The 20,728-nt window shown below is 36.0% G+C and overlaps 1 protein-coding gene across 1 annotated transcript in view; it reads right to left on the minus strand.

Annotated features, from left to right (window-relative positions):
• Positions 1 to 20,728, minus strand: part of Spata17 (spermatogenesis associated 17) — a 138,036-nt gene that overhangs the window by 65,431 nt on the left and 51,877 nt on the right. The window contains exon 6 of the mRNA XM_070041483.1: positions 13,694 to 13,817. Within this exon, the coding sequence (XP_069897584.1) occupies positions 13,694 to 13,817 (124 nt within the window). The remainder of the gene's footprint in view (positions 1 to 13,693; positions 13,818 to 20,728) is intronic.

Raw genomic sequence — 20,728 nt, forward strand, 5'->3', positions numbered from 1 at the left:
AGAGGAAGTGCGGTCATTTCTCAGCTCCGGCACTTTACGGTTCCCAGTCACACTCGGATCTAGCACTCTGGAAGGAATAAGACTTCTTTGTAAGTAGCAGGCAGTCACAGGAACATGCTTGTACAGAATTTACCTACCTGAAACAAGACTTAAAAATAATAAGTCAAGTCTTGGGGATCAGGCCTGTAATCCTAGCCACTCAGGAGACTGAGATCCTGAGGGTTGGGCAGAAAAGCTCATGACACTCAATCTCCAAAATAACTATCAGAAAGCCAGGCTAGAGGCATGGTTCATGTAGTATAGCATCAGCTTTCAGCAAGAAAGGTGAATGAGAGTATGAGGACTTGAATTCAAACCTCTTATATTCAGAATTATTTTTTTTAACTATTACAGACAGGTGCTGGTGGCTAACACCTGTAATCTGAGCTACTCAGGAGGCTGAGGTCTGAGGATCATTGTTGGAAGCCAACCTAGCCAAGAAAGTCAGTGAGATTGTTATTTCCAATTAACCCTGCCCCCCAACCCCACACATATAAAAACTGAAAGTGGAACTGTAGGTCAAGTGGTAGAGTGCTAGCCTTGAGTAAAAATGCTGAGACAGTGCCCAGATCCTGAGTTCAAGACACAGGACCATCACACAAACAAAAAAGACATCTATGACTAACTATAGAATTAAACTTAATTACCTAGAGCAAGGCTTACAAAAACCATTACCAAGTCCAGAGCTTTTTTTTTTTTTCATTCTTTCACTTTAAATGAAATTTTTAGGGCCGGGGTATAGCTCAGTGGTAGAGTGCTTGCCTAGAACACACCAAGCTATTGGTCCCATTGCCATCCCTGCCAATAAGATAAGTAGATGATGGATGAGCTGGCTGGATGATAGACAGATAGACAAATACATATATTAAATGTTTGAGACAAGTTACAGTGAAATCACATTAAATGTAATCCTGAGAAAGTAAAAATAGTAAAATAGTAACCTGAAGGGGGCATTTGGAATTCTTCTAGGATCTCAGCACCAGGAGGTGAAGAGCATCATCAAAGGGAATATTTCACTCAATACAAGGTTGTTTGTTTGCTTATCTGAAGCTCATTCTTCTTGAATCGCTCAGTGCTATATGAATGCATGAGTGTGTTTAGAGAACTCTGGAACTCCTCAGAGCTACATAGACCAAGGGTCAAGTACATATAACAGAAAGCTCACCCTTGGAAGGATTCCCTCATTACTGTGGAGTACCTTCCTTATTCTAAAGAATATCTATTTTTCTTCATTTATTTCATACACAAAAGAAGATGACCAACCAACCTAATCAGAGAAGCAGCACCGTAATAGCAATGAAGAACATATTTGATGAGCACTTTAGTAGATTGTACATGATCGAAGGAAGAATCTCCAAGCTTGAGAAGATATCAGCAGAAATTTATAAAAATGGGATACGCAAACTGATAAAAAGTATAATAAAAATGGAACACAATCAGGATACCAATGGCTCATGCCTGTAACACTAGCTAGCTCAGAGGTTGAGAATCAGAGGATCACAGAGTTCAAGGCTAGCCTGGAAGAAAAGTTCCCAAGACTCCCATTTCCATATAACCAGCATAGTTCAAAAAGTAGAGTGCCAGCTGAGCAACTGCAAGACCCTGAGTTCAAGTCCTGATCTTGGCAAACAAATAACCATACAGACAAATAGATCATCTAAGAACAGTGACACAACTGTAACAATTATAATTGATAGGTGATGGAAATAACAGGAGAATATGCAAAAGGGAAGAAAATTTGAGGCAATAATGACTGAGAATTTCTCTAAATTGAGATTAGATACCAAATAATAGATCGCAGAACATTAAGTGTGCTGAATAAACACAAACAACTTAGGTATAGCACATTCAAACTTCAGAAAATCAAAAGAAAAAAATATATTTAAAATATAAAGGCAAAAATACAATATTATACCTATAAAAACAGATAAACATCCAATCTCTTGCAATCCATATGAGAAAATTGTAGTGAAATATTTGAACTACTGAGAGAGAAAGAGAGAGAGCCAAAAATCTAAACTTAGTGAAATTATTCTTCAGATATGAAGAAGCAGTGAAGATTGTTGATTCCTGAGAGAAACTTTAGGAGAGTGTTATGAAAGAATATACTACAGTCAAAAATAGTTTTTAATGTTTTTAATTGATCTAATGTTTGAAATATTAGCATAAAGGTATGTAATGTATAAAAATGCCATATTTAAGTGAAATCATTGACAGTAGTAATACAAGAGAAACTACAGATGAATAAAGGTTATTTTTGTTTTATTTATAAGCTATTTTTTTCAGACTACTAAACATTTAATTATTTATTTATTATCTTTAAGTAGTTGTACAAAAGAGTTACCATTTAACAAAGTAGTTTATAAATACAATACATTCTGATCAATGTCATAAGCATTATTTTGGAAGTATAAAGTAGAGTTGGGTGGGTTGTAACTATATATTGCAAACTCCAGGGCAACCAATACAGCAAGTTTAAAAAAGAAGCATAATTGACATTCTAAGAAGGGAATGAAAATGGAATTAAATAAAATGCTTAAAAACACAGAAGAGTAGAAGACAAAGCAAAGATAAAGAGATAAGAAGCAATAACAGAGATAAAGAAGGTCACAGTCAGCCAGAAAGACTCAGTTTTATGTAAAAGAAATTAACCTTAAATTTAAAATATATATATTAAAAGTAAAATAATAGCAGAATATATCCATCCTAATTACACTAGTCAAAGGAAGCTGGAGTCTCAGTTTCAGAACAAGGAAACTAGGTAGGGATAAAGGGAGGTGTTACATAATGATAAAAGGGTCAATTTCCCAAGAAGTTGTAACAATCCTTCATTGCTATGCAATAAAGTCAATCAACTGATGTCTCTACAGAACTCTACCAAGCAAAGAGCAGCATACCCATTGTTCTCAAATTCATATGGAACCCTCACCTACGTAGACCATATTCTGCATCATAACACACTTAACAAATATGAGAAAGAAATCATAGAGGTGTTCTCTCAGATCACAGTGGAATAAAAATAGAAATATAACTTCCACAGAACCAAACAAAAAGTTAATAGGTACTTCCTTTACCACTAACAATGGAATGTTTCATAGCAGTAAAACAAAATAACCTAATGATGGGCGTGGTGACAAATGCCTATAATCTTAGCACTTGGGAGGCAAAGGCATGAGGATTTTGAGTTCAAGCACAGCTAAGCAGCATAATGAGACTCTGTGTCACATTTTTTAAAAAGGAAGGGAGGGAGGGAGGGAGGGAGGAAGGGAAAAATAACTCATATCAAAATGAAAGCAAAATAATGGCAGAATATTTGGCATATATATGGCAGGATAAATAATAAAATCATATTACTGTAAGAGCCAATGTTAAAAGCTGCATGATTCCCGCATATGACAGACACATGTCAAGTAAGGATGTGGCACAGTGATGTGTCAGCATAGGCTCATTGATGGTGACACACCCACCGCACAGCTGTGTGGGAAGTCTGTGGAGAACGCAGGAGGTAGATAGCTGAGAGAGCTAAATGTTCTTATGGATTTTGTTATAAACCTAAAAATGGTCTAAAGTCTTAAGCCTATAAAGCTAAATCTAAATGGTAAAAACAGTCTCTCAATCTCTTAAACTAAACCTGTGAATCTATCCTTTATATCCATCCCCTACATACGACCTTAAAAATGCATCATGAATCCGTATGTTCCTATTCATTTCCTTGGGTACCATCTTTGTCTAACCACAGTATCCTTATTACAGTACCTTACACGAGTATCTTGTCTCTCCATCTGCTCAGCTTTGGATCTCCTATCTACAGGGAAGCCAGAATAATATTTAAAAAAATACTTTCTAGATTCTTCACAAAACCCTGTAATTGGGCTAGGAAGGTGGCTCAGTGGTAGAATGCTTGCCTTGTATGCATAAGGCCCTAGGTTCAATTCCTCAGCACTAGAAATGAAGAAAAGGCCAGAAGTGGTGCTGTGGCTCAAGTGGTAGAGTGTCAGCCTTGAGCTGAAGAGCTGAGGGACAGCGCCCAGGACCAGAGTTCAAGCCCCATGACTGACAAAAACAAACAAACAAACAAACCCATGACTGGTTTTTCAATGCAACTAACAAACAACCTAACATTCTTAAAATGGTCCATTTCTTTACACCCCACTTCCAACCTCATTGCTTAGTTCATAGTGGTTTTTTTTTTCATTTCTTCAAAATATACCAGTCCTATCTAAGAAACACACTAAGTATTGTTTTCTATCTACTTATTTTCCTAGCTAAATCATGCTCATCTTTTTTTTAAAGGTTTATTAACATGTAGTAAATGCATAGGTCTTAAACATTCTGCTTGGAACATTTTTTGACAGCTGTTTATTTTTTATTTTATTTTATTTTTATTGTGAAAATACTGTACAGAGGGGTTACAATTACATGGGCAAGAAAATGAGTACATTTCTTATCAAGCATTGTAGCCTCCTCCTTTGTTTCCCCTTCCCATCTCTTCCCATCCTCCTCCGGCCCCCCCAAATCTCCCCTCCTCCACCAAAGTTGTAAAGTTCGTTTTTCCACATAACGATTTGTACATCAAATCATGGATGTTCAAGTTCCTTCTAAGACTAATGGCATCAGAATCTTTGAAGCCTGTGCCTGAACATTTGCCTAGTTTTTCTTTCTGAGGCTGATTTTCAGCCAAAAATAAGAGTCCTGGCTTACCACCTATCTCGGTTCCTGGCTCAGAATGGACTATCAAACTGTGATGCCTTGAATATTGTAAGAGATGTAAGACCAGAACTTTATCAAGGTGGTACAGATTTCATACTCAGAACTCAGGGGGAAAAGGAGTGAGAAGATGAGGAGGACAGGGAACACTTGACAGAAGTAAAATTAGAAGATGCTGAGACTGGATTCATTAAGAGGCATAGAAGAGAATTGAGTGTCACAGGAAAGCTTGGGTTTGGACCCCTGGCGAAAAGGCAGAGAGAAGCAGTTACATAGGAATGTAAAAATCTCTTTTGGAGTTTAATATTAGGGTGGAACTGTGAATAGCTAGGTATTTTAAAACATTGAGTGTATAGAAGTAAGTCTGAAACTTAGGGAAGGGGTCCAGTGCTAGCATTTGAGTATTTTCTGAATAAAATATATATTGCAAGTGTGAAGATAAATGAGGTCACTGAAGGAGAAAGGGTAGACGAGGTAAAGAGCTGTTAGGAGTGTGTATATTTATAAGATCTGTGGGACAGGAGAAGCCTGTGAAGGGCATTCCTGAGAGCAGTCTCTGAGAGAGGAGAAGCAGGCCACGGGGTCAAGGCGGTGCCAGGGAGGTCAGCAGTGTCAGATGCTACGGAGGGATGGGACAGCGCGAGTGGGAGGAAGCATACCTGGCATGGTAATTAGGTGACAGGTGATCTCTGCAAAAGCAGATACGGTTCTTGTGGCAGATATCAGACTGTAACTGATCTGAATGTGAAACGAGATCAAGGGAGCCTGATTCTCCTCTGACCATCTTCTACTTTTAAAAAACGTGGCAAGATCAGTTCCATTAAAAGGCCACTCAGGGAAATTGTCCCCTGAACCACTCTCCCTTGACCTGTAACTTGAATTCCCTATTTCACTGAGCCCGAAAGAGTGAAACTCAAATTGATTTTTTCTCCTGGATGGGGCAATTTTTCTAGGTCTTATCCTTTCCTGAAACTGTACTAACTTAGGTTCCTTACAAGTCTTTTAGTAGTCATCATTAAATTGGGGATGATAATACTAATACTATACCTTATATAAGGAAATTTATGAGAATTAAAATAACTCATGAAAATGACAAACAAGAGTCTGGCTCATAGTAAGCATCAATGTTAGGTGTTACTATATTATTATGTTTAAAATATGCTGCCGATGACTGCTGAGATACATCATATAAGTAGGCAGACTTTGATGCAATGTTTGTATACTATAACCCTGGCTGGGCCTTCAATGCCACTAAACAGTCAGTCAATTACCCCTCGCTGCACCCACACTTTTGTGATTCTCAGTATGATCATAGAAGAACATTCAAAATATTGGAAGTACTCGGGCATTAATTACTCTCTAACGTTCCATACAAAAGATCCATACACAAAAAGCCGGGCGCTGGTGGCTCACGCCTGTAATCCTAGCTACTCAGGAGGCTGAGATCTGAGGATCGCGGTTCAAAGCCAGCCCGGGCAGGAGAGACCGTGAGACTCCTATCTCAAATAAACCACCAGAAAACCGGAAGTGGCGCTGTAGCTCAAGTGGTAGAGCGCTCGCCTTGAGCTGAAGAGCTGAAGGACAGCGCCCAGGCCCAGAGTTCAAGCCCCACGACCGACAAAAAAAAAAAAAAAAAAAAAAAAAAAAAAGATCCATACACAATCCAGCCTTCATTTCAGTCCTTCTAATGACAGAATGTTGATGTGCTACATCACATGTCTGACCTTCCCTGTGTCCAGATTTACTCACCTATTTCATTTCCTGTATTTTCAAGCTTCTTCCCTACCCACCCCACCACCAGGTAACTCTTTTATAAACATGTACAAACATGTACAAGTGTATGTTCCTGGCCCTTAACACATGAATTGGTTGTCCATCTTTAGAGGCATTAAGATGTGCATTAAAGTATTTATTTCAAATTAACATTCTAAACATTATATTTATGGGAAGGAGCCAAGTCTATGAGTGTTGTCCTTCTATGACTTTTGAGGTTATTTTTGTTTCTATTGACATTTTTTTTTGCCTGTAAATGGGATGTAGTAAAAAAATGACAAGTTGAAAGGCAGGAAAAGGAGTATTTTGGGTGTCACAGCAAGATTTTTAACACTTCATTCTGCTTCCTCAAAGAAAAGGCAATGGATGATGATTCTATTCCTTTCGTGTATTACAAGATCATAAAAACCTTAATGTTAAGAGAGGCAGGAAATAAAATGTAGAAGCTAATAGCTAATTCCTTCTCCTGCTGATTCAGTTATTGGGCTTTCTGAAGAGAGACAGCCAAAAGTAACAAATAACCTCATGATTTTCTGATGTGGTCTACCCACTTGAGACTATGCACGGATGATCAGACCTGAAGACCTTCCACTTAAACTATGGATCCAAAGGTCAAGGTCAGATCTTTCTTTACTACATAGTCTCTTGGAAAGAATAAATCCACCACAGATCCAAAGGATGAAAAAGAAGTATCACCAAGATTTTTGTTAATAGAGAAATAATTGATGCTTTATATAATCCCATGGAGATGAATATAATAAATTGCTTGGGTTACATGTGAATTATGCATGTAAAAATACCATAGGTTTCAAAATGGTGTCTGGGTTTCTTTCTCCTTTTTTGCAAGGGTTCTAGTTTTTCTGTCTGTTGGCACATGAACTCACTGAGAATCAATGTTTCTACAAACATGAACTCATTTTAGAGCAGGGGAGAATTGAGTTTCACTCAATAGAGCAAGTGAAGTTCTCTCAAGAAGGATCACGGACACTCACAGACCTGGGTGAAGTTCCTTCCAGACACTGAGGTCACAGATTCACCCCTTACTCTCAGCTTTTCACTAAAACTGATTGCACTGAGAATGTCATCTCCATTTTTAGAGCATCTTTGTAATCAAACAGAGTGATTCATCCAGCAGACCTCCTTCCTTTCATCTACACAAAAGAGGGGCTGGAAAGACTAGGATGAGGACCCCTCCCCCAGCTGCTCTGACCATTTCAGCAACAGGCTTTCTGTTGAGTTCTTGTTCACTTTTTCTCCGTGCAAATATTCACTCAAATTCTTGGGAAGTCAATGAAAGCAAATGTAAGATTCTTCATGCAAAACTAAAAAAACGACTTCTCAAACCTCGCATAGCAATGTCTTCATTCCAGGTCTCTTTACCTCCTGTACAAAAGTGGAGGGTCTGGTAATTTTAAGAATTGGTGAATGACAGTGAGATGTAGTGTAGATAATAAAAGAAGAGACATCTGGAGTCACCACTGATATGAAACAGCAGTGAAGCTAAGAAATATGATCAAATTAGTTTCTCCTGTCTGTCTTTCTAATTTCCACACCAGTGCTGGAATTGCTTACTCTTCTCCTAGATATGCTGTGAATTAATTATGCTCTTAGTATCTTCAAGTCCTCTCTTCACAAACCTCAGTCTTCTCAAGTCAGATTAGGGAGAGATGATGCTGTAAATTATGGATATTATCTTATGAACCAGAGGGAGGTTTATACATTTCAATGAGAAAAGAAAAAAAATACTCTAGAAACATTTATCTGACAGTAATTAAGTAAATGTCCTGGGTTAAAAGACAAAAAAATTTGCTCTGAGTTAGCAAATGGACATCAGGTGGAGGATTCGAAAATATCAAACCCAAATAAAACATAGACAATTATCCTGAGTTACGTGTGTATCTTGTATCTATTCATCTTTTCCTGTTATCATATTAACACAAAAATGAGGTAACATTGCTCATCTGTAACTAATATTGTGAATAATTTAACATAATATCCTTTATTTCAAAATAGTGGGTCTATAGTTTGTATCTTGAAGTCTCTGCAACTTAGCTGTCCTCCAGGAAGATCCTTACAAATGCTGCCAACATTTTAGAAACTTCATTGAAGTCCAACAATGGGCTTTTGCATATATCTACCAGTAGGTGGAGCAGACAACATAATTTATTACCCAGGAACAAGGGCAAAAGAATGAATGTCAGTGTACTCCGCATAAAACAGATCTGCAAATGAGATTTTCTTCAAAGGAAATATGCCCTGTATATGTTGGATTTAGCTTGATTGGTCACTGAATCAAAATAAATAACTTTATTAAATAATCAATCTTTGCAGAAAGATAAATTTACACATGGTGGCAATGCTTGGGTTTTACTTTATTCAAATGAACTGAAATTACTTTTCCTTTCAAAAAACTTTTACAGGGACAAAGATTTTTTCTTACGTGTTCTTTTAATAAGGGTGCTAAACCCAATCCTGTTCTACAGGTTGATGGAGTGCATAACAAGCAGTATTTTCTTGGAAATATAATTGACTAATCTTATTATGTCTGTGGCAACAAATTAACCTTATTACTACTAGCAAATGGTGATTGATTATTTATGCAAATAAGTTACCAGGTTGAGCTTTCTGATTGAAATAAACATATACAAAAGGTGCTTTAATACGACTTGAACTTTTTAATTAATAAAACCCTGAGGGGTCTATTAGTTCACTCATTGCAATATTAGTTATTTACTCGTGTAATTCCTATTAGCACAAACATATTTGCTTGAATAAAGATGAGATAATTAATACCAATAAAAATCAGTAATAGTTTTTGAAACTATTTTAAGACATACATTAGATTTGTATTAAAATAGGCTTAATGCTGACTTTAAAATTGCTATTAACATACATCAACATACAAGAATAATTTTTGAAAAATTATTTACGTATTAGGTAATAATACATAATCTCATTTATTAACCATCTCTGAATTTAACAAAAAATTGGATTCTAAAATTCTTTACTTTTGTAAAAGCATTGTTTATCTAAATTAATTTTGTATTTCTACTTACTTAAAGTTAAGCTACATAAAAGCAAGGAGAATTTTACTGTAAAATTTAATATTCTACAAACTATAGTAATGATATAGTTCCTAAATTGTTGAAGCTTCCAATAAAATGACATTTTATTTGCTAAAAATGCTAAAGTTTTTTTTCTTTTAAGGAGGGCAATCAAACTTTTTGGACTCATAATTTTCATAAGATTTACATTTAGACATTTATTAGTCTTTGAGAGCTCCTACAGATACAAGTTAAAGTTAAAACAGATATGTCTTTTAAAATCAATAACTTTTTGGCTAAGGATGTGGCTTAATGGTAGACTGGTTGCCTACATGCTGTGAGGTCCTGAGTTCAATTCCTCAGTACCACATTAAAAAATCATTTTTTATTTTACACTTCAGTGTTTTTATTTTTTGTTATTATAAAGGTTATGTACCGAGGGATTACAGTTACACAAGTCAGGTAATGAGTACATTTCTTTTTTTTTTTTTTTTGCCAGTCATGGTGCCTGAACTCTGGGCCTGGGCACTGTCCCTCAGCAATTCAGCTCAAGGCTAGTGCTCTACCACTTGAGCCACAGCACCACTTCCAGCTTTTTCCGCTTATGTGGTGCTGAGGAATTGAACCCAGGGCCTCATGCATGCAAGGCAAGCACTCTACCACTGAGCCACCTTCCCAGCCCATGAGTACATTTCTTTTTGGACAATGTTACTCCTACCCTCAATTGCTCCCAGTTTTTCCCTTCCATATCAAACCACAAGTTGTATAGTTCATTTTCAGCATAGTGAATACCACTGCTGCATTCAATGTTAATGTAATTTGAAATCAAAGTTCATAAAATAAGCAACAAACTTAATCTAAATAACAGTATAGAGGAACACTTTTCTTGAGTAATTTCTTAAGAAAAAAATTATATCTTCAATTGAGTGTCTACTCAAAAGCCAAGACACTCTAAGAAAATGAAGTGTGTTTCTTTTTCCCTGAATCTCTCTTAGCTTAGGGAAACTAAAGTTTTTTTTTTTATTAAATAGAACAAAGTAGCGCATTATATCAGTAAAATCATAAATATAAATGTTAATTTCATTGACATAGCTTCTATATGCTGTAGTGGAAGCTAGCAGTTCTTTTATTTTAAAAAGTTGCTTGACCATAGGCTGAATGTAGGCAGAATATGCCTGTGTCTAAGCCTCACATTGCATATATTTATACTAAATTTTGAGCATGTTATCTGCAGTAATCAACAGATTAAGATCTATATCCACTTTGGCTTAGATAGTTATAGCTTGCCATTGTGACTCATAATAGTTTTAAAATTCGATATCATAATAAAAATACTGATTTAAAGCTAAACAATGCAAATTTGTTGGCAATGTAAGTTATAGAATATGTGAATTTTCCAGTATTATCTGAACAAAATGGACAGAGCAAAGTGGATGATTTCACTACTAAATTTAATCGCCAAAAAAATGGAAGTGTCTCTTTTCTCCCTGTATTCACAGGGTTGTCCTTGTATATCTACACGTAATTTGTGGTTGAATATTAGTTCACTACAACAATGTATACTGACTCATCAGGGCCAGTTAAAAATCTTATGTTTTTGTGCTACTATTCTCCAAGGAAAAGTGACTGGATAGACTTTCACCTGTAATACCCTGACCTATATGAAGCCAGTGTGACCTGGAGGTGGTGGGAACTAATATATAGACCCTGGTATGAACTCATCATTAGTTATCATTAGTTATCATTAATAACTAAGAGTAAGAAAAGAAGAGAAATGAGAAAATGAATGCTTCTAATAAGTTAAACTAATAGAAAGCAGAAATATAGAATATTAGCTTATGCTTGGCAAGTTAACTAAATGTTCTTGTAAATTAATAGAAAGTAGAAGTATAAAATATTAGCTTTTGCTTGGTAAGTTAGCTAAATGTTCTTGCTGTCATTTACTGAATGTCTTTCTAAGAGCCTGACACAATATAAAGATATTAAATTTAATCTTCATAATTTTCATTATCATAGGATTCATTGTCTCACATGTAGAGTGAAACAGAGGCTCAGAAAACTCAAAGTAATCTTACACTAAGTGGGAAAGCTGGGGTACAAATTCAGCCTAGTCTGATTATAACATCCATTTTCTTTTCGTCTTACTATACTGCCTCAACATTAATCATTTTAATGGATGACAGCAAATTCTGGAGATGAGGGATCACAAAAGCAAGGTTTGCATACTTCTGAAAGTCAGCGTCAATGGAGGAAATGGAAGCAGCACTCATTGGGCTCGTTAACACAAATATGTGGAAACTCAAAAGTAGCAGTATCTGAAAACTCATTGGAAGGCTAGGAGTACACTCTCCTGCTCTGATGCATAAATTTGCCTAAACAGTTGCTTAATTTTAAGATTAAAATGGAATCAAAATAGTTAAAGAAATAATATATGTAAAGTCTCCGTGATAGACTCTGGCTATGTCTATTACATTAGTTTTGCTAGCAAAACTTAGAGGTTTGATTTGCTTGTTGTTATATATATATATATATATATATATATATATATATATATATATATATATATATAAAATTATTAAGGATTTTCATTGTTGGTACTAGGGATCAAATTCAGGGCTTTAGGCATGCTAGGTAAATGATGTACATTCTCAGACCTTTATTTTTTTATTTTTATTTTCATTTCTGTGTGGAATGAACAAACTCCAGTTAACAGGATTTCAGCACATTTTCTTTCTTGCTTGCTTTCTCTAGTTCACTACTTAGCCTAAGTATAAATAGCACAACTAAAATTAAGATTAAGAAACAGTCAAAAGTGTCAAGAGGTTTTGGCACGATCAAATTTAACAACTGCACCCTAAGGAATATATTATCGACCTGAAAGAATTAACAGCATTAATAGTCTTCTTAACTTTGTCAAAATAGAAATTAATCATAGGTTGGGAGAGAGAAAAAATTTTGCTAAAAAGGAATTCTTGATGTGAATTCTAGATAAAAACAGAGCTCATCAATTATACAAGTAAAATTCTACATTGCAACTCATATTAAAAGATTTTTCTTGCCTCTTAATACTAAAATTAATTTCAAATTATTGTCAATTTCAGTAAAAAAAAAAAAAAAAAGTTGGCTTGAGTGCCAGAGCTACGTCTGCTAGCTTTGTGTCTGTAAAGACAGCCGCAAAAGCATTCTTGCTAGATGAAAGTAACTAAATGATAGGGATCAAAATCATTACCACCATTAGCCTACCAAGTGTGGATCAAGGTGCTGGAAAAGAACTTTCCAAGCAAACAGGAGGTTTCTACTTACTGAACTCCTGTGTTTGAATATCTCTAAGAACGCATTTAGTCTTGAGTCACTCTGGCACTCACTGGGAGTAGCCCAGCCCTGAAGATACCTGACCTTATGACTCTGGCTAGAACTATGGCACTGGAGTTGGAGGTTTATGAGAAATATATATAAGTCTGGAATTGCTAGCTCTGGTTAGAACTCTAGTAACGAAACACACATCAACCCCTAACTCCAAGTATTTTTAACCATATTTCTCTGTGGGCAGAACAGTCTAGAGTGGATGCTTTCTTAGCAACCATGATGAAATCTGAGGTATTGACACCTTAGCAGGTATGAAAGAATAAACATCTAAATCTTTCAGATTCACATCTGTCGTTCTATATGAACATGTAATTGCAGAATCCATTTCTTTACAAGCTTTACCTGAAAACTCCCATCAAAATTTGAAGCAGGGAAAAAGACTGGTTTCAATCTCAACATTCACTCAACAGAGGAAACATGAAAGCCGCCCCTGCTTACTATTAACTTGCTGTGCATGATCCACTCGCCACACAACACTAAGCCCTTGGGGATGAGCGTAGAGAGTGAGTTGAGTCCCCAGTGTTGTGGCATCACGGTGGTGCACCTCACTGCGGGCTTAGGCCTCTCTGCCAGCATCTTCGCAGCGGCTGCTGTGCGCACAGCCGTGGTACCCATGCACCTACCCAGGAGCAGGCGATTGGACTGAAGTAGTGTCTTTGCGGTCTCTTTGCAACAAGTCATGTCTCACTCGGGCTGCTAGTTTATCTCTGTCAGGCTAGGGGCCCAAGTGGCTTCCGGGAGCTGTCAGGAATAGGCAGACCAACCTGCTTTGTGCTGAGGAGGTAATGCATCTTTCGGGCTTGGTAATTTCTCTTCTTCTCTTCCTTCTCGATGGCAGCCTTCCTCTCCTCTTGTTCTTTCATCTCTGCAAACTCCTCGAGGGCCTCCCTGCATCAAAATCATCTGCGGTTATTTCTGACACTATCTGATGAAATTCTAATTCTGTCTCTGATGATTATCAAGTTTTGGGAGGGCAACCGCCGCCACCACGTCCATCATCAGCAGTGCAATCTATCTTACCGGTATATTTTGTGTGAAACTTTGCAATCTTCAGAAAGCATTTAAGTGATTTGCAGTGATTGAGTTTTTAGAACTCCAGTGCCTATACATTAAAATTAATTCAGTAATAGTGCAAAGTAAGTGACTTGCTACATTAGCAGTTTTATAGTTAAAGATTTAGCTATTTGGAAATACATATCCCAAGGAAGCACTTGAGCCACGGATTTCCTTTAAACTTTGGTTTTATACATATAAATCTCTCCTTATTTTGTATATCTATTAACAGGATAATCTTGAAGTATAGATACTGTATATGTGCGTAATTGATTGCAAGTTTACTTAACAGTTAAAATAAGACCAATAGAAGATATCATGTAGTATTCAACATTTAAAAGGCTGCCATAGTGCCAATTGCACAGATAATTGGCATTAAAGATTAAATGAGTAAGTTGAAGCATTTTTTCAGGTATGACAAATTGCATTGCTAGAATGACAATTTCTTTATCATTTATGTGTGTCTAAAATGTAAACAAAATAGGATTTTAAATGAATGATGCAAAAAACAGATTATATTCTCAAATACGGAAAATTAACTAATCCTTTATTTTCATAGGACAAATTTAACTATCCATGTCAAAAGTGTATTTAAAATTTTTATGTTACTCTTAAACTAGATACATAACTCAGTATCTCTTCTATGAGTAAAAATTTAGTAAATCATCTGATGTATCAGGGAAGTGTAGAAAAAAGTATTCCAAAATAAATAGATTCTTGTTTCCAGTTCAAGAACTAGAAATATATATTTTTGTAATTTTCTGTAGAGGCTACTAATACAGTACTTCCCACAAGGTTACTTATGAAACACATTGACGTTTAAAAATCACCAGGTTATGCTATTGCAGCACAGCAATTTTTTTTCAACATAAGATTAAATTGCAAAATAAATGAATTACTTGGAGTGGCATGGCCCCCATTTTGCCACCCTTCTCTTGAAAATTGCTTATTAATATGAAAAAAGGAGCCCGAAAATAGCCTGATTTACTTTATGCATAGTATTTGGGGGCTTCTGAACACCTAGAGCTCAGCTAACTGTACATTTAGATTGTGTTGGCAAGCTGGTGCCATGACCTTTTTGACCTGCATCTCAAGGCTATTATTAATCGCTAAGTAACCCGGTAAAGCCAAACAAATTTGTTTCCATTGAAAGGATCTCTATCTGTGTCTGAGAATTTGTTCCCTACCAAACAAACCTCATTAACTGTGTCCATTTTTGACAAAGAACCAGGAGTTAGAGGAATTGGTGACCTTTCTTTGTTTGTAAGGTACAGCTTTCAAGGCAGTTACATATGAACAAATGGGAAATTTTACCAGGAAAAATACAATCAATCACAGGTTATGTTAAAAAGTGACTCCACTGTTAATTTTAATCTTTACTTTTGATATTAAAGTAAAAATAAACATCTTCAATAATTCCTCTTATTTCCTTTTAACATAACGTAGAATAACAAGTGAACTTACCAATAATCTTTGTGTGTGTGTTTGTGTGTGTGTGTGTGTGTGTGTGTGTGTGTGTGTGTGTGTGTGTGTGTGTGTGTGTGTGTGTGTGTGTGACCTGTCCCAGGTAACAAATCACTGAATGACAGAATAGAATTAAAAATCTCTAGACTTTCAGATTTTCTAGCACCAGACAGGCTGTAGTCATTTCAACATAAGGAACATGCAGGTGATAATTTCTATTGATTTAGCCAGGCATATTCCCTTTTATCTTTCTTGGACATTTTGCATAGGTTTCATCGTGATATTTCCATGCATGTGTATAATGTACTGTGGTCATGTCCACTTCCCATTAACCCTCTTCATTTATATTATGATCCTGAGGTCTATTATGTGAAAATCCCAAGACTTTCTACATCATTTTCATTCTCTATTGTAGTTATAAGCTGCTTTGTTAATTGCAACTGCTTTGTACAACTACCTAATGATAATAATAAAAAAAGAATTTGGTTACCCCCACAAAAATATTTTGTGACATCAGTTTAAAATTATAGAGCAATCACCACTGTAATTTTCACCAATATTATCTATTTTAAAATATATTTTATTAATAACATTTATTGTGGTAATAATATATCTTTATAGTCTAAGGATAGTAGCACTAATAAAAATAATAGTACCTACTGGGAAGCAATATAATGGCTCCTTAAAAGATACCTGGTTATAAATGCTTTGCTGTGCTATTTACTAACTGTTTAACCTAGGTGTGACATATACTTATTTCTGCAAAATTATTACATGCAAAATTATTCACATACTATCTTCTTCCTCAAGCTACTGTGAGGATCAAATGGCTAAGCTATGCAAATACTCAAAGTAGTAATTGGTTAAACAGTAAAGAGCTACCTAGGCTCTAACAGTTTATAAACATTTACCATAAGCTAAGAATTAGGCTACTACAAATCTTTCATGCTTTTCCTAGCTCTATTGCTGATAATCTGATGAATGTAGACTTTGTGGCAGAGTATGGCATCTAGTTTCCTAAAAGACATTGGGCACAATACAAAACCTTGGTTAGTGAGAAAGGAGAAGCAGGAAAAAAACATGCAAATGAATTTCATTTTTCTCTGTCCTTCACAAAGTACTTACTCTGAGGAGTGGTTTCACCTTGCAAACCTAGGGGGAAAAAATTTGTAGCTACCAGTAGTGTTGGAAGCTGTCTGAGACTCAAAGCTAGGTCTCACATGGGAAAATCAGCCATCCTGCCCAGGTTGTGTTACCTCTTCCCTCAGGCTGCATCTCATGACTGGGAGTTTGAAGGGGGACACATAGCTAGATCCTTTGGCTTCACCTGGGATGACTCTCGAGGGCCATTCCAATCTCTGAGCTTCTTGAGATTGAGTGGAGTCACTGATAAAGCCCAACTTCCTCTACCCTTGTCCTGCTTTTCCATAAATATATTGACAAAAATGCTCTCCAGTAAACTCATCTATCAAATCACTGCCTGATAGCCTGTTCCCATTTAGGTGTACCCTCTCTTTTCCTCACTCTCCTTGCCTTGGTCTTACACCACCAAAAATGACGTAAAACTTTAATTACTGACTTAATGGTTTGCTTTGAAATGGTTCCTAGCTGTGACATATACATTGCTTCATTTGGTACCTTCACAATATCATTAACTGCATTCACAAGTCAGGAAACAAGACTCACAGAGTTTAGATGTCATCCAACGCCCCCCCCCAAACCTAAATTTGGATCCAGCTCTGACTCCAAAATCTATGCAATGCTTAAATTACACATTTTGGCTAAACTAGTATTTTATTTAGATATCAATAGGACTTTTCGTTTTGAGAAGTGTACTTTTGAGAATATTTTAGTAACTTTTATTTTCTAAAACATACAAAGAGAAAAAAGCTTTTCCACCTGGGAATAAGTTAAATAACCTTTCACGTCGCATTATATAACAACATTATCTATGTGTGACCACGAAATGTGAAATTTTCATTTATAGCAACAAGTCTCCCTTTGTTAAGCTGTACTTGCTATTTTTTGAGCAAGTAGGGAATGCTAGTGTACATTACATAAACCCATAAAAAGAAACTGGAACTGAAAAAATGCTTAAAAGATTGTTGGCACAATGCAAATAACAATCACTCCCACACAGTAGGTGGACCAGCCCCTGCTCACCTCTCCTCCCACTACCCACCACACCATCTCAAGATAACCATGCTTGGTCACAAGGTCCCTTTCATTTCCCAGATCACCATTTTTCTAGCTCAAGAATTCACTTCTATTGTATTGCTTGCCTTGGCATTCCTTTAGTGGAAACTCAGTTCTCTTCCCCCCACTGGTCTTCTCATTCATAACACTACAATTTTGGTTTCCCCATAAAAGTTAACAAAATTTGTAATCATATACTTATGAATATATCTACTTACTTAGTGTCTCCCCACTAGGTTTAAACTCCATAAAAATAATACTTCATTTGTTTCTCATGTTTATTTGAATGAACAGGTAAGATTTTATTAACATAGATAGTCCTGAGTAGTAGGACCATTGTGCTGGCTATAAACTGTTTTAAATAATTAATAATTAAATAATTAATTTATGCTTTCTTACATGGCGTAATTGTGTGTGTGTGCGTGCGCGCGTGTGCCCGCACCCTTGTCTTGAACTCGGGGCCTTGAGCTTGTTAGGCAAGTGTTTACCACTTGAGTCAGATTGCCAATCCTGACTTTTTAAGTTGTTTCTTGAGTTTTCCTAATTTCTGAGTCATTGAAAAATGTTTCTAGAACGTTTTTAGAAAAAATTCTTCCCCAAATTAAATTATTTCCACAAACAAATCATATCATTAATATGAAAAATACTGAAACTCCCAATGACATTTAATATGTAATATTTAGCATTATATGTAAATAACTGGAGTCTGTACAGTTGAATTTCATTCAGTAGACTAATTAAAAGCTTTCTTCATGATAATAAAACCTCAGCAAGATGGCTGCCCATGCCACAGAAAAGGGAGGTATCTATTTATTTAGTGTTAAACAGAGAATCTGTACTTATAATTTTTTACTTCTTTACAAGGTCAGAATCCAAAAGCAAAAACCTTTCCCCTTTCCTGTAAGAAGGCTTTTTAGATCCCCCACAACAATAACTCATCACTAGCTGTTACCACTCTTATAATAGTATATTTCTAATTTACAGCTCTAATGTATGATAGTGTACAGATGCATACATACATTTCTGTTGCTCCCTGTCCTAAGAGGACTATAGACTAAATGTTTTCATCCCTCCAAAATCATACATATGATGAAGCTTAAATTTCCAAAATCATAGAATTTGGAGGTAGTGGACAGAAGTTAACACATCGGTGTGGCCCCCAGTAGTTGAGATTTGTGTCATTATGAGAAAAGACACAAGAGAGATGCAGTCTTCCTTCACCCTGTGGGGATACAATGAGAAGACAGCAATCTAACCAAAAGAAGGAGTGTTCTCAGCAGACACTGAATCTGCTGGCTCCTTGGTGTTGTATTTCCCAGTCAATAAAACTGTGAGGAATAAATTCCTATTCTTTGAGCTATTCAGTGTCTCATTGGAGTGGTCCAAACTGACTGAGGCAGGTCCTGAAGATCGGGATCAAAGTCTATTAACTACACTGTGGTCCTCCCAAAATATTTGGCTAAATACCTGGTATCACAGATATTAACACTGGCATAGAAGCCTGTGTTGTGGCAACTCAAACAATTGTTTTTATAAAGGTGATATACATAGTGGTTACAGTTACATGAATCTGGTAAAGAGTACATTTCTTTTTGGACAATGTCACTTTTAAAACTATTTCTTAGCCAACTAGCAGAGTTAATCATTTTTTTGATGGTTTAATTAGGAAAAATTCAATTAGAATGTACTCTGGAACCAAGACTCTTTCTCTCTGCCCAATGGTTTTAAAGGTGTAGCCACACCTGAGCGCTGCTAGAAATGCACATGGCTCAGGCACCAGCACATCAGACATTCTGTGTACGACCCTGAGGCCATATCCTGTGCTAATGTTTAAAAACCCTTCCTCTGAACAATGAAAACTTTCAGGTCGTTAGAGGACTAAGAGGTTCAGTTCTATTCCCTAGTATAACATAGTGAAGAAGTACAATCAGATATGGGTTATGGTCCTAATGTGCACATCACCACATTAGCTAAAGTACCACACAGTGCCGCAAGAAGATGTGATATGTGTATCACAACAATTCCACAGAAGCCATAGTTTTGACAGAGAAAGGACTTGAAGATTATATGAAAAACGCAAACAACATTTTAGAGAAAACTGATAAAAATACCACATAGATTTCTCAAATAAAACAAAAAGTCATCATCTGTAGCATTTTTAAAAAGAAAAAAAGCTTGAAAAACTTATTTGAAGCCTTTCTAGTGTCTTAACTATGTTCTGAGGGCAAATGAAGTCTGTCTGGATTGCTGTTTGAAAACACTTCCAAAGTAAAAGATAGTCAAATAGTTGTAGGAATTACTGTGGTCTATTAAGATAAAGTATTACTGTTAAGTTTATTGGCTATATTTATATTTTATTTTTAATAATTGTTTTCTGCCCATATGTCCATACAAATTTAGCAAAGTAACTAGAAAACAAAAAACTAAGATAAAGTTAGTTTAAAATATTAAGCATAATTAGACATTCCAAAAATATTTTAAGGGTAATTACATCTTGTAATAGATTATCTAAAAGGTTATATTTAGGAAACGTTTTCAACATAGTGTCTTGTTCATCTCATTTTATGTTTGGGAAGTTCTTTTCATTCTAAAACCAAACAAAAATGTCTTTACTCTTGACAACCTTTTGTTGCAGTATGAAATAAGTCTCTCTTCAAAATGTCTAGGCTACTTTAAGAGTTAATGTCACAAAGAGGAAGTAGAGTAATCTGTTCACTGTCAGGAAGTCTCATATACGTTTATGATATTAGAAGAAATAAAGACGCATAAATCTAGTCCCTGCTTTCAAGGCATTGCAAATAAAACAGCTGATAATGAACTAGACTACTGACAGAATAAGTCTATGAAACAAACACAAGCACAGTATATAATTTCAGTGTTTATTTCTGATTATAGAGAATGGAAAAGGCTTCAGAGAGGTGGTGGACTTGTAGTTGGGAAAGAAAAATGAGAGAAGCATTTCAGTAAACAGAGAAAGCAGAGATAGAGAGGAGCGGAAATGAGGCCGGGTCCTTCCCAAGAAACATGTGCCCTATTTGGTAGACTCCGCCCACCAACAGAACATAGCGGAAATGCATTTTGTAGCT

Source organism: Dipodomys merriami, unplaced genomic scaffold (assembly GCF_024711535.1).
Source record: "Dipodomys merriami isolate MVZ:Mamm:240054 unplaced genomic scaffold, mDipMer1.0.p SCAF_31, whole genome shotgun sequence".
In the NCBI taxonomy this organism is placed as follows: domain Eukaryota; kingdom Metazoa; phylum Chordata; class Mammalia; order Rodentia; family Heteromyidae; genus Dipodomys; species Dipodomys merriami.